Source organism: Aulonocara sp. 'chitande type north' Nkhata Bay, linkage group LG3 (assembly GCF_057382095.1).
Source record: "Aulonocara sp. 'chitande type north' Nkhata Bay isolate Kocher_YH1m ecotype deep benthic linkage group LG3, A_spYH_male_GT1.1, whole genome shotgun sequence".
Lineage (NCBI taxonomy): Eukaryota > Metazoa > Chordata > Actinopteri > Cichliformes > Cichlidae > Aulonocara > Aulonocara sp. 'chitande type north' Nkhata Bay.
Genome location: NC_141346.1, coordinates 23,984,407 through 23,997,022, shown reverse-complemented (window position 1 = coordinate 23,997,022; position 12,616 = coordinate 23,984,407). Strand labels below are relative to the sequence as shown.

At 39.2% G+C, this 12,616-nt stretch overlaps 1 protein-coding gene across 1 annotated transcript; it reads right to left on the bottom strand.

Annotated features, from left to right (window-relative positions):
- Positions 1–181: 181 nt before the first annotated feature.
- On the bottom strand, positions 182–12,362 carry LOC147334682 (selection and upkeep of intraepithelial T-cells protein 1-like). Its single transcript, XM_086273950.1, has 6 exons — positions 10,775–12,362; positions 7,301–7,651; positions 4,869–5,082; positions 4,220–4,284; positions 3,254–3,358; positions 182–2,102 (listed from the first exon to the last, which is right to left on the bottom strand). The coding sequence occupies exons 1-6, from the start codon at positions 10,821–10,823 to the stop codon at positions 1,438–1,440; spliced, it is 1,449 nt and encodes a 482-aa protein (XP_086130076.1). The 5' UTR covers positions 10,824–12,362; the 3' UTR covers positions 182–1,437.
- Between the last annotated feature and the right edge of the window lie 254 nt (positions 12,363–12,616).

Below are 12,616 nucleotides of genomic sequence, written 5' to 3'. Positions count from 1 at the left end.
TCAGGAAGCCTGAGGCATATTCTTGAAGACGACCTAAAGAAATTACAAGAAACATTGCCTAAGAGCATTCGGACTTTGTACCCATTTGTGTTTGTACTTTTCAATGTATTAATCGTTGTCGTCAGTGTGTGCAAATTCAACAAATGCCCTACAAACTTTACAAACTACAACTTTTTAATAATAATAATTATAATAATAATAATAATAATAATAGACACAGTTGAAGACATAAAAGTAATACCAAAGACTTACATCAATATACATTATAGATATGAAAAGATACAATGAAATAAATAAACACTTAACACCTGGGTTAAGTGTTCCTGGTGGAGTCATCTGACACTTAAAATCGGGGCAGCGATAAAAGCATTTCCTGAGTAAAAAGTAAAGTCAGGGAAATTAGCTCTGATTCATGGCAGCAGAAAGTACACTGGGATAATCAGGGCAGCAAACAAAGGCACAAATGACCTTGTGCAAAACATTAGCAAACAAGAATGATTTGGGAGCCTTTTTCTTTTTTTCGGATAACAAAACATTTTTGTTACATGAGCCACTGAAACAGAGCTCAATGTCCAATGTTTCATCTATAAAAATACAAACATATCAATTTCCATTTGCACAGTTTATGCAAAAACATAATTGGAAATATATTTTTTTTTCCTCAAGCACATTAATACATAACAGTATACAAAAAAATACAATAGCAAGTAAAAAAAGGCTTTAAAGTGCAAGAAAAAAATTAGCTAAAATTATTTCATCTATTGGAAAAGCACTCCTATATGTTAACAAAGTGATGGTGAAATGGCCTGCATTTGTACAGGTTTACTAGTCCCTAAGGACTTTAAAGCGCTTCACACATCCAGTCATCCACACATTCACACACTGGTGATGGCAGCTACATTGTAGCCACAGCCACCCTGGGGCGCACTGACAGAGGCGAGGCTGTCGAACACTGGCGCCACCGGGCCCTCTGACCACCACCAGTAGGCAACGGGTGAAGTGTCTTGCCCAAGGACACAACGACCGAGACTGTCCAAGCCGGGGCTCGAACCGGCAACCTTCCGATTACAAGGCGAACTCCCAACTCTTGAGCCACGATCGCCCCACAGAGTGTTAACAATGTTAACAAAGAAATGGGTTTTTTTCTCCAAACAAACAAAAAGATACAAACTAGCCCCAACTCTCAAGCACCATACATCATGGTCTGGTCCCATTTTTTGACTGGTAATGCAAAGAAAAAGAAAGAAATCATGCTTAATATTAAAAACATTTTAAGAACAGGAGACACTGCAGCTGACTGTCAAGCCCCTACTCCGTGCTTCCATCACTGGTGTGAAATTTCAGTTTCTAGTTATTGCTCAGTTAAGGAGTTTCAGTCATTTAAACCGAGCAAGCATTGTCTTGCCTTATGCTTGAAATGTACAGCTTACATTTCCTTTACTTTTCATTTCTTAATAAACTTCTATGTTCATCTTCTTCAGGTAAATTTCTCAGGAGGCTGTGACGGTTATGAAATTCAGCTAACTGTGGAAGTACTGACGAGTGTCTACGCTGAGGATGGTGGGTGCTTTGATGGGGTGAGACACTGGAGTTGATCATCTGGTGGCTACTGAGAGCAGAAGAAGGGTTGGATGTTGGTAAGTGTAGTTGTAAAATATCTGGACTGCTGTACATACGGTGGTTTCTTTGAGATATGTGACCAGGTCCTGGAAAGCTGTTTTGCCTTTTGATGATAAGCTTTGAACCCCTGCTTTTGGGTAAGTCATCAGATTTTGGAGTTTTAAAGCTGGTTGAAACTGAAGATGGGTTTGGATTGTACACACTGGTCAAGCTCTTGTTGTCAGGGTCGTGAGTTAACAGTAGTTTGGAGGGTTTTGAAACGTCTGCTGTGGTTGTGGAATGACATTGGACAGTTGTTCCACTGTTGTAGGAAACAACTTTGCTGTCCTCTAGTTTTTGGGTCTCATCTTCGATAAGAAACCCAGACTGTCTTTTCATCTGTCCAATGCTGCCATTTACCGAGCTGTCTGTGCTGTTAACTCTTGTCGGGTGGAGGAGGCTTTGATTTGATGTCTTTCTGTTCACTGGCTGCTTTACAATAGCTGTGTAAAATAAAATACAAAAAAGCTGAATCATCTTGTGGCAAATAGAATTCAAACTGTATAGATGGCTATAGGAAAATTATCCAACCTTTCACTTGATTTATGACTTCAGTAAAACAAAACAAAAACTATGATCACTGTACAGACAAAGGAACTCCAAGAAATACACAGATCAGGCAAAACAATATGATCACCCATTGAATATTGTTTTGGTCCCCTTTTCACTGTCAAAACATCAAGATGTTAGAAAAACGTCTTTCAAGTCGTGGAAGTTGTGAAGTGGACTGGACTGGACTTCTTTGCCCAAACACATGTCACAGACGAACAGATTGGATTGAGCTTCATAAACCATTCATGATCCGTTTTTGCTTTATTACGTTGTGTATTATGTTGCTAAAAAGTTCAGGGAACCATTTCCACGAAAGGGGTACATGGTCTGCAAAAACAATTCTTAGGTAGGTGGTACGTATCAAAGTATTACCCACATGGGTAGCAGGAGCAATGATTTTCCAGCAGAACAGTATAACAGGATCTGCTGCTTGCCTTTTTCCAAAAGTACATTGTGGTACCAGGTGTTTCCCAAGTGTTTCCCAGTGTATGTATTCATACACCTTTTATTAGAAACAAAATTAACTTTAATTAATTCTTTAATTTGAGCTCCAGTAGCTCGTCTGTTGGATCGGATCGCGCATCCATCAGTGAGCCTTGGCTCAACATGAACTCGTTGGTGCTCTGACTTCGTCATCTAGCCATCACAATTTAGGCCCAAACTAACTTGCTCAAATGCCTATCCCAGTTTTTCCTGCTTCTGACATTAAGTTTGAGGACAAAATGTTCACTTGGCTCCCACTTATCCCACCCACTTACTGGTGCCATGTCAGTTATTATTAATGTTATGCCTGATCAGTGTATACTATTGAGTCAGTCTCAAAACTCCTGAGTTTCCACCTTAAAGACTTGCAATTCTGTCTTTGTGTTCTCTATGTAAAGAGCAGCTACATTTTTCTTCATCCTTAAAACAACAACAATAAAAAATAAAACACCAAAACCACTTTGCTGTCATTTCAAAATGTTTCTCAACTGCTCACTGGCAGTCTATATCAATGGCCCTTGCTTTGCATTTTTTTGTATAATTCAGAACTGTGACTCACCAAATCTGAAGCATTTTATGCATGAAAGGGCTGCAACTAAGAAAAGAAGTGCTGTTCCTCCAATGGTGATGGCGATAGTGTGAGGATCAGACTTCATGCAGACACCTGAAATGACATAACATTGTGTTGACATATGAACAGATAATTCTCAGACAGACAGACAGACAGACAGACAGACAGATCTGCCAACAAAACTCAACAGGACTCCAGACAATGTCAAGAATAGAGGCGATATGCAAACTGGCAAGCATGTGGTGCAGAGGCCGTACATAGGTTGTATTGGAGTAAAGATACAATTTGTTATCATGATCTCTAAGCAGCACAGTGACACGGTGGTAAGCACTGTTGCCTCACAGAAAGAATTCAATTTCAGGGCGGGGTCTTTCTGTGGGGAGTTTGCATGTTCTCCCTGCGTTTGCGTGAGTTCTCCACAGGTAATCTGGCTTTCTCCCAGCATCCAAAGACATGCATAAGTGGAAGAGAATGGATGGATGGATCGGTTTCTAAGTATAGATATTTTGGCTAGAACTACATTATCAATCACAGGTGTGTTCTGCGGTGCCGCTGCAGGGAAGGCAGACGCACCTGTGCATTGCAATCAGCCTAGAATCTGTGTAGGGTCCTATGTTTGGGGATCATCGTTGATGTGTATGGCTGGCAGCCAAGCATGTACAGCAAGCGTGACAGAGATAATAAAAGATGCGCGAAGCATGAGGGTACACCCAGGTCTGGTGTGGATTTCTTACAGCTTAGAATAAAGACAACAGTGGGTTAGGGTGTCAATCCTGGTGTGAAGTGACATGTGGAAAGCAACTAGAGAGCAAATGGTTAACATAGGGGTCATCTGATAAAACTCCACACACGAAATCCCAATAAAACCTACACATAAACCCTAAATAGATAGCAAATGCATTAAACAAAATGTGAATATGGGAGTTTGAATGCACACGTGAAGATCTGGCATACCTGGTATGAGGATCTTTGTTTCCCTGGTCTGGTTAAACTCTTGTAGATGAACTCTGCAGGTTATACTGTTTGACAAATACACAGTTTATAAATCACATCATATAAGTGAAAATCTAATTTTACAGTTAGTTGGTTAAACATAATCTGCAGTATTGTGCAAAAGTCTTGAGCCAGTCTACGTGCAATAAATCACTGCACTTTTTCCCACCTAAAGAATTCAATGGGGGGAAAGTGCAGTGATTTATTGAAAAGTACAAACACAAATGGGCACACAGTCTGAACTCTTATAGGCAATGTTTCTTGTCATTTCTTTAGGTAGTCTTCAAGAATACTCATCGGGGTTGCTGAAGGTCACTGAAATTCTCCTTTGGATGTTTATTTTGTGCTGTGTCATGATGATCTCACAGTGTGAATATAGGGGTCCTGGCTCTCAGGAGGCCAGTCCTCAGTAGATAGGGTTACACTACACGAGAACTACTCCTGACAGTTACTTAATGAGATTAAAGCCAGAGAAACAATGAGTTCTGACGCTGCGTTTTCCTGTTGTCCTATCAGAATATAAAGAGAGAGATTCAAGACTTTTGCACAGTACTGTAATAAAATTAAAAATGCTTATCCAATTATTAATGTCTAAAAAAATATGTATAACCTGCTGGTAGCTCTTTGCAGAGTGACTCTTTGTGTCACAGTGAAACATCCACGGGCATCTTGTTGTCCTTTGGGGTTTTCCCCATAGATGTTCTTTCCATTGTCATCCAGAAATGTTACCTGAGGCTCTGGCAGCCAGCATTTTGCTTCACAATGCAGAGTTATGGCATCACCCTCCGCTGAAATCACTGAAAGCCTTGGCTCAGAAACAGCCACTGTAAAAACAACAAAACCAGAAGGTGTGATCATAAATCTTCCATCCGATGCACCTGTCCTTATTTCTGATAAACCTGTTATTGTTTTTATGTTAAAGTTACATCTATGACGTCAATCCCACACTTTATAACACTCTTGGCTTCTGAAGAAGAATGAAAGACACTCTAAGTGATACACAGACAATACAAACTGCTTTTACACAATTAAATTACACTATTTATAGACAGTGTCAAATCACAACAGCAGTTGCCTCAGAGCGATTTAAACTGTAAGGTCACGACCCTATGATAATTATATGGAGCTGTGCTTTTTATAAAGTAAACAACTTTTCTAAAGCTCCTTGAAATTGAGCGTTTAAGTAGATGAGTGTCTCCTCCTATAAAAAGACATCCTGAAAGTCTGTTCCTCTGATGAAAGAAAGATTATCTCATGTGAACCAATCCTTAACCATGGCAACTTTTACAGAAGTTTAAATCTTACATTGGACAAATATTATTAATAGTATAATATGCACTTCTGAGCAAGGCCAACTGGCCATATTCCCAGTAAAATAATGAAATAAAGCTGGTGTCATTTGAAAGTTTAGCACACACAATTTACTTTACAGACCCCCCCCCCCCCCCCCCCCCCCCCAAAAAAAAAAAAAAAAAATGATGCAGGTATCACCATGGTTTCTGGTTGTGTTAATATTTTTCATTCATTAGGGACAAAAATATATCCAAATTTGTAACAATAACAGAATTTTATCAACTACCCCTGGCAGAGGTTTGGTGATGCAATGGTTGCTTGTTTAAGGTCTAATGACTGTGACTCAACTTCAGGGATTTAATGAAGACACGAATGAAACAAGAATTTCAAGAAATGCAATAGTCTCATTTCCTGTTTTTCATTATTGGCAGTGGCAGCTTGATTTAATGTCCACATTTGGTCTAAATCACATTTAAACAGAGAGACATGAAACCAAATGAGGACACACCGGATATGTTCTTCCGGTCCAGCCCACAGGTGGGCGATTGCTACATGAGCAATGAGGCTAATGATCAACCAGTTCAGCCTGTTATGAAACACCCAACTATTAAAAAGAAAAGAAAAAAAAAAAAAGAGTCAAATGTGTACACACACTGAACTCAAAGGACATTCCTGTGGATGAAGCTGTTGTTTGTACTTTAAGCTTCAGAAATGACGCAGAATACAGTCGCGTATTTTTAACCCATAGGATTAAATGTTATGTACACAATGTATTACTTAAAGAGCAAAGTGGAATTGATTCTCGGTGATTTTCACAACTGCTACTATATTTACAGCCTATACTCGGGATACTTGCCACTAAAGTGTGATATTTAGCTGAAAGTAGTGGCTTGTTCTGTGTTTAAATAATCTCTGTTCTGTTCCTTCCATTTGGAAATCTGTTTAAAGTTTCCTTTTTTGGATCTATTATGTTATGTTTTTATCTTTGAACTCAACTAGAGCAGCTTTGTATATGTCACAGTCAAAATATGGTCTACTCCTCTTTTATTGGTCGTTGGTGCAACTCTTCTGTTCAGCTCCACTGTCTAAAAGAAGCTAGTTTCCCCTGTTTCCTATGCTTTCGTCTGTTGACCTCCATAAACAGAACATTTGAGCAGAAGGAAAGTTTGCTCTAGCAAGATAGTGGCTAACCTTATCAACCAATAAAGCTCGATACTCATCAAGACTCATTTAACTTTGAAGTAGTTTTAGACTGTTGACAACCAAAGGCTGAAATGTGAGAAGTTTTACAAGTGTGTGGATTTATGGACGTATCATTGATTTTTATTCAGTTGCTATACGACCCGAAGAATGGATTCAGATTTTTAGGTATAATTAATAGCTCAATTGTTTATTCAAAAGGAAAATCAAATAGATAGAAGATGAAATGAGATACAGATGAAGAAAAGAAGCAGCTCACAGATACTGTCTATGTTTAAAGCCAAGAGCTCTGTGCTGTTAGGGGTAGGGTCAACTTATATCAATGACCACCATCTAACCTAGCATAAACTTTGTGGAGCATAGTTTATCCTCCTGTAATTCAAAATTGTGCCCCTTCAAGCTCTGACTCTAAAGTAAAACCCAGATCCTGATCGCATGTTAAATGAATTTAGCTGAACTGGACAAGAATCCAACATTTAAGTGGGTGGAGCACACTTAGGCAATTCAATGGTGAACTCTTTGTGTAGAAATGAACATGAGTGGACATACCCACAAACAGCTCCACTGTTGAAACCTTCCTGGCGACATTTTTCTGGAATACGAGGCACTGGTACTTTCCAGTATCAGACACCTGCACATTGGAGATCCGTAATGAGATGTTTCCATCTTTGAGCTTTTTCATGATGAGGCTTGTCCTGTACTCGAAGGCTGGATTCTTCATCTCGTAGGCCTCACAACCATCCCGGTACAAGAAGACAACATTTGGCTTCAAGCCTTCCTTGGACCACTCAACAGTCGGAAAGTCTTCCTTGTCAGAGATATTGAAACTGCACGGTAGAATAACATCTCCACCAGCAAAGGCAAGAACGTGCACTGGCTGATCCTGAGCAGAGGATCCACCTAGAAAAAAGAAACGAAAAGAAAAAAGAAACACAAAAAGGATAAACAACCATATTAAAATGATAAAAACTAAAGTTATTGAAGTAGGCAATAAACAATGTGAGTAAAACTTTACGCCTCCAGGTGGATTGACTCCTGTATGTTATTCTATAGGTGAAGAGAGCACGGAGCTGCAAGGCAAACTCTGCAGTTTACCAGCCTTTTTCAAATCCTGATCAATACTCTGAGTATTGACCAGCAGGATTACAGTTACATTACAGAGACAATCAAGTCTATCCCATATATTTTTAATGCCACATTAAAGCTATAAGGGCATACATCTGTAACAAAAGTACGACATTCAGAAGAGAAAGCCCCTTTTTAAGAGAAAAAAAAAATATTCTGACACATTAAACTGTTGTTTTTTTTTTGTTGTTTCTTTGTTTGTTTTTTGGTGGCATTGTTGATTTATTTTTTCTCTTATCCAGGTTTGGCCATCGTATCTTATTTGAAATGAAAGAAAATTGCCACCCAAAGAGCCCGACAGAAAACAAAGCTGCAAGACTGACAAGGACGTTTTGTTTCTGAGGACTTTGAATGCCACAATCAGCTGCTTGCACTTATTATCTTTTTCACCTGCATAACGTTGCAGCAGTACTTTCCTGTGACGCAACAATGACGGCTTAGTCACTCAAATATTCTCTCATCCAATTAATCATGAACTTCTGAATGCACTGCATTTCTGATGGCATTTATTTTTAAATGCATAGTATTTGGTTAATGATACAACTATTGGCACGAGTCCATCTATTGAGGTTTGCACTGGTTGGTTCAGCGTGATTAAGATATTGGCCAGTGATGTTCATGAGGTAAGGTGGGGAAGTCCCCAAACCTGTAAGATGTATACTTTGTACATACATGAAAATGTCCCACACTGTCTCACACATACTCTATGTCCCACACTTTTTCAGGACACAGATAATTGTGACATTTACGTAAGCAAGATGCATAGAAACACACTTTATTTGGTACACCAGTTCAACTGCATGTCAGTGCAAATATCTATTCACACAAATCACATGGCAGCAACTCCTCATTAAGACATGCAGACATAGTTAAGACTGAACATCAGAAACTTTGAACATGGTGCACAGTTCTGCACCAGTTAACAAACCGTACATTTCATTTGATTCAGGCATGCAGTGTGTGCATCTTTAACAATTAAAGAACAATTATGATTAAATGATTGCACATCATTGCTGTTCACAATTATGTTTGTGTTTTTTCCTCTTTCAAGTCCCCCAAATTCCCTCTGCACTAGACTGTGGCATATTTAATTGACATATCTGTTATTTTCTCTTCCTCTCTTATCCATTTATAGATGTATTATATTCGTATTGATTTGGGGTTACTTTTAAATGCATTATGGTTTTGTTTTTTCAAACTTTGTGAGTAATTACATTAAATAACCATAATTTCAGCACTGGTTAAAAATACTATGACAACAGTGTTTGTAGTAATTATACAGCACGACTACAGAATGTATAATATGAAATCCTGTCTATAATGTTGAAAACTATTATTTTATTCTGAAAATCTCTTAACAACGTCCTGAGATCACTGCAGATTTGAAACTTGACCTAAGGACGCTGAGTTATTATTTTTCAGCTAACTGGTTTGGCATGATTTACACAGGTAACGGCAACAGGTGAAGTTTAAACAAACACTTTCTCGCACTAGTGGAAGACAAACAATCGCAGTATTGCTTGGATCCGCGGCACGTGCAATGAAAGGTCATGTTGAGCTTGTGCTGTTAAGTATCCTGTTGACGGCCAGGAATCACTGTTCACCGCTTGGAAAAAGTTAATTTAAAGAAATCCTGAAAAAAAAAAAACCTGTTGGCTCCTGTGATCTTTATCTGATAACAGCGATGCATGACGAGGGCGTTTTGCAGTTAACCGACCTTTTAAATTTTCCTTTCAGTAAAATCCCTAACGTTCTTTGGCACTTCTGATTTAGGGGAGACCGGGATAGTTGTAACGTGGGTCAGTTGTAACACTTCCAATTTCTCCAATCAGGGCTAAGTTTCAAATGATGTGACTCATCCTGTGCATGCCCAATTCAGTTCTGCTATCACATGTGAAAAATCAGCACATTTTGTCAAACACAGACAATTTAACATGAAAAAAAGTGATTTGTATGACAAAAAGTACGTTTTTCTACTTAATTTCAACTTCTAATAGCATTATCTGCTTTGCAGTTAAACTCATCAAACTTAAATTATGTTATTTGTATGTCTATGGGGATATATTCTGTGTAGGTCTTTAGTGCTAATGTTTTAGCTGTTGGCTGTAATGTTAGCTAGTTCATGGCTATAGGAGTCTGGGTCAGTTGTAACAGCAACAGTCTGGGTTAGTTGTAACAGCAACAGTCTGGGTTAGTTGTAACAATAATGCAGATGTTACAACTTTGCAAACCACACCAAGGTAAGCCAGGATAAAAAGTAATGGAATTGCGATGCTGGTGAACAACTACATTTTTTCAGCTTCATTGTTATGTTCAAAATTAGTGCAAGAGTTGTAGGTTATAATGCCCACTGAGCCAATGAGGCCAAACTCAAGGAAGACCAACCAAAATTAATGAAATATTCAGTTGCAGAAAATTACATAATTTGTCTTTTTTGGGGGGTTGGAATATGTTCAAAAGCTGGATTTCTGCATTCTGTCACACACACACACAGCTACATAAATGGCTCTAAGTGCATTCATGTGTTGAATAAACAAAGATTACACGTTAATGTTTTGTTAGTACCCTTATTTCATTGTGTTACATTTCACCCCAGGATATGTTACAACTAACCCAGACTATGGGGTTAATTGTAACATTTCACTCTTCGTGTTTGAGACCATACCATGCAATGGGTAATTGTGCTGCAGAGAAAATAGCTGCACTATTTAATAGCAGAGACATGTAAATACTTTGCATTACATTTTGAATCCACTACCTTAAAAGAGCTCCAATTTACAGACAGAAATGTCAAAAATGTTACAACTATCCCCGGTCTCCCCTACTTTAGTCTTTGACTGAACGTGAATTAAATCGTTGCACTAAACAAAATCAGCATAACCCAGCTCTCTTTCTTACCCATATAGGATGACAGCAGACTGGCAACCACGAAAAGACGACGATACATCCCTAAAGGACAAAAGACTTTCCCCCTCAATTACTGAAGAACCAAATTAAATGTTTCGGAAGTTATCATTCTCTCTGCAGACACGAGAAGCCTTTCAGATCAGTGTGATCATACACACTGACTGACACTCACAACTAGTGATGGGACGTTCTGTATCGAGGCTTCGGAGCGTGTGTCGAGTAATGGAGGGGGCGTTTCCGCGAAGCGCGTATCGAGGCTTGCTTCATTTATGGGAGGAGCTGAAAATGATGACGTCCGAAGCCTCGCTGCCCGGCTGTACCACGTGACTGGTTCATGAAGTGGTTCGAACTTTGCCGCGAGATATGACAGCGATATAAACCCCTCAGACTTCATTCAAAATGTGGGTGTTTGATGGAGAGTTGCGGTTAGTGAGAGTTTGGAGACAGTTTGGAGGTTTATGAGAGTGAGGAGAGAAAGTCAGGAGAGAATGGAGCCAGCTAAGAAGAGGAGGATGTCCTCCCCTGTGTGGGAACATTTTGATCTTATTCCTCCCAACAAGGTATGTAAATTTCTACAGAAGATGTATTTTCATGATACTGATGGTGCAATACAATTTATGTTGAGCTGTCTTGACTTTTGTACAAGGTGAAGTGTTTGCTATGTGCCAGGGAGCTGGGATATAACAGCAACACCTCATCCATGCTTAGGCACTACAGAGCTTTGCATGAGAATAAGGGGGACACCGATCGTGGAGCAAGACCAGGTGAGCCATCAAATGCAATGATAATATAGCATGCTGTAATGTTACTAAATGATATAACAATATTATACAACTGTTATAAGTTACGTGTGTGATATTTATATTTGTGCTTTATCTTTATTGTCTTTCCTCAGGAGAACAATCTCAAATAGATGAAGACCTGGTCAGCATGGTGATTGAGGACTCCCAGCCATTTAGCATTGTGGAGGACAAAGGATTCAAAAGATTTGTTAAATCATTAAATCCTAGCTATGTTCTCCCCACTAAAAAGGTCATAAAAGCAGTGAAAATTTAGTTTTTACAGAATAAAATGTGAACAGGCAGGACTGAGGCTCAAAGCCTCAGTGTGTAGCTGTCCATACCTCAACGTTACAAAAGCACAACCACTGTCCACACCCCAACCACACCTCACCTCACAGTAAATGATCATTTCCATTTCAAGCATTTCCAAATAATCATTTCCCATACTGCCACTATAAATATACACAGTATACTGCCATCACTACAATATACATGTTTTACACACTCCTTTTGTTGTTGACATTTACAGGCTGTGTGCAAAATGCCACACTCTTCAAATTCATGCCAGCTATTATTTTTACGTCCAGTAGGTGTCCTGCTAGAGCAAATGAAGCTTCATGAAGCTTCGTGTTGGGGTGAACCAATTGGATGAAAAGCTTCAGTGCTTCATGGGGCTTCATCTGCCCATCACTACTCACAACCTCAGACTTTTGATCTTGGTTTGGCTGTGGGCGGTGCAGCAGTTACGCTGTTTCTCACCTGCTGACACACTGACGCTTCAACACCAACAAAAAAAAGAAGAAAAAAGGTGGTGCTCCTGACCTCTCCAGGGGTCGCCATCTGGTGTTAAAAATGAAACATTACACTCGATTTACACAGTAAACGGGCTGGTGGTGCTTCATCGACGTGTCAACTTTCCAGCTCTATAGTTTGATTCGTGGAGTCTGCCATAGTATATAGTTTACTTATCTTTGTCGAAGCCTTGTGTATTACTTTAGTTATTATTAGGTCTGAGGCAGCTTCAGGCTGAATTACAGAGCAGGTAAAGCAC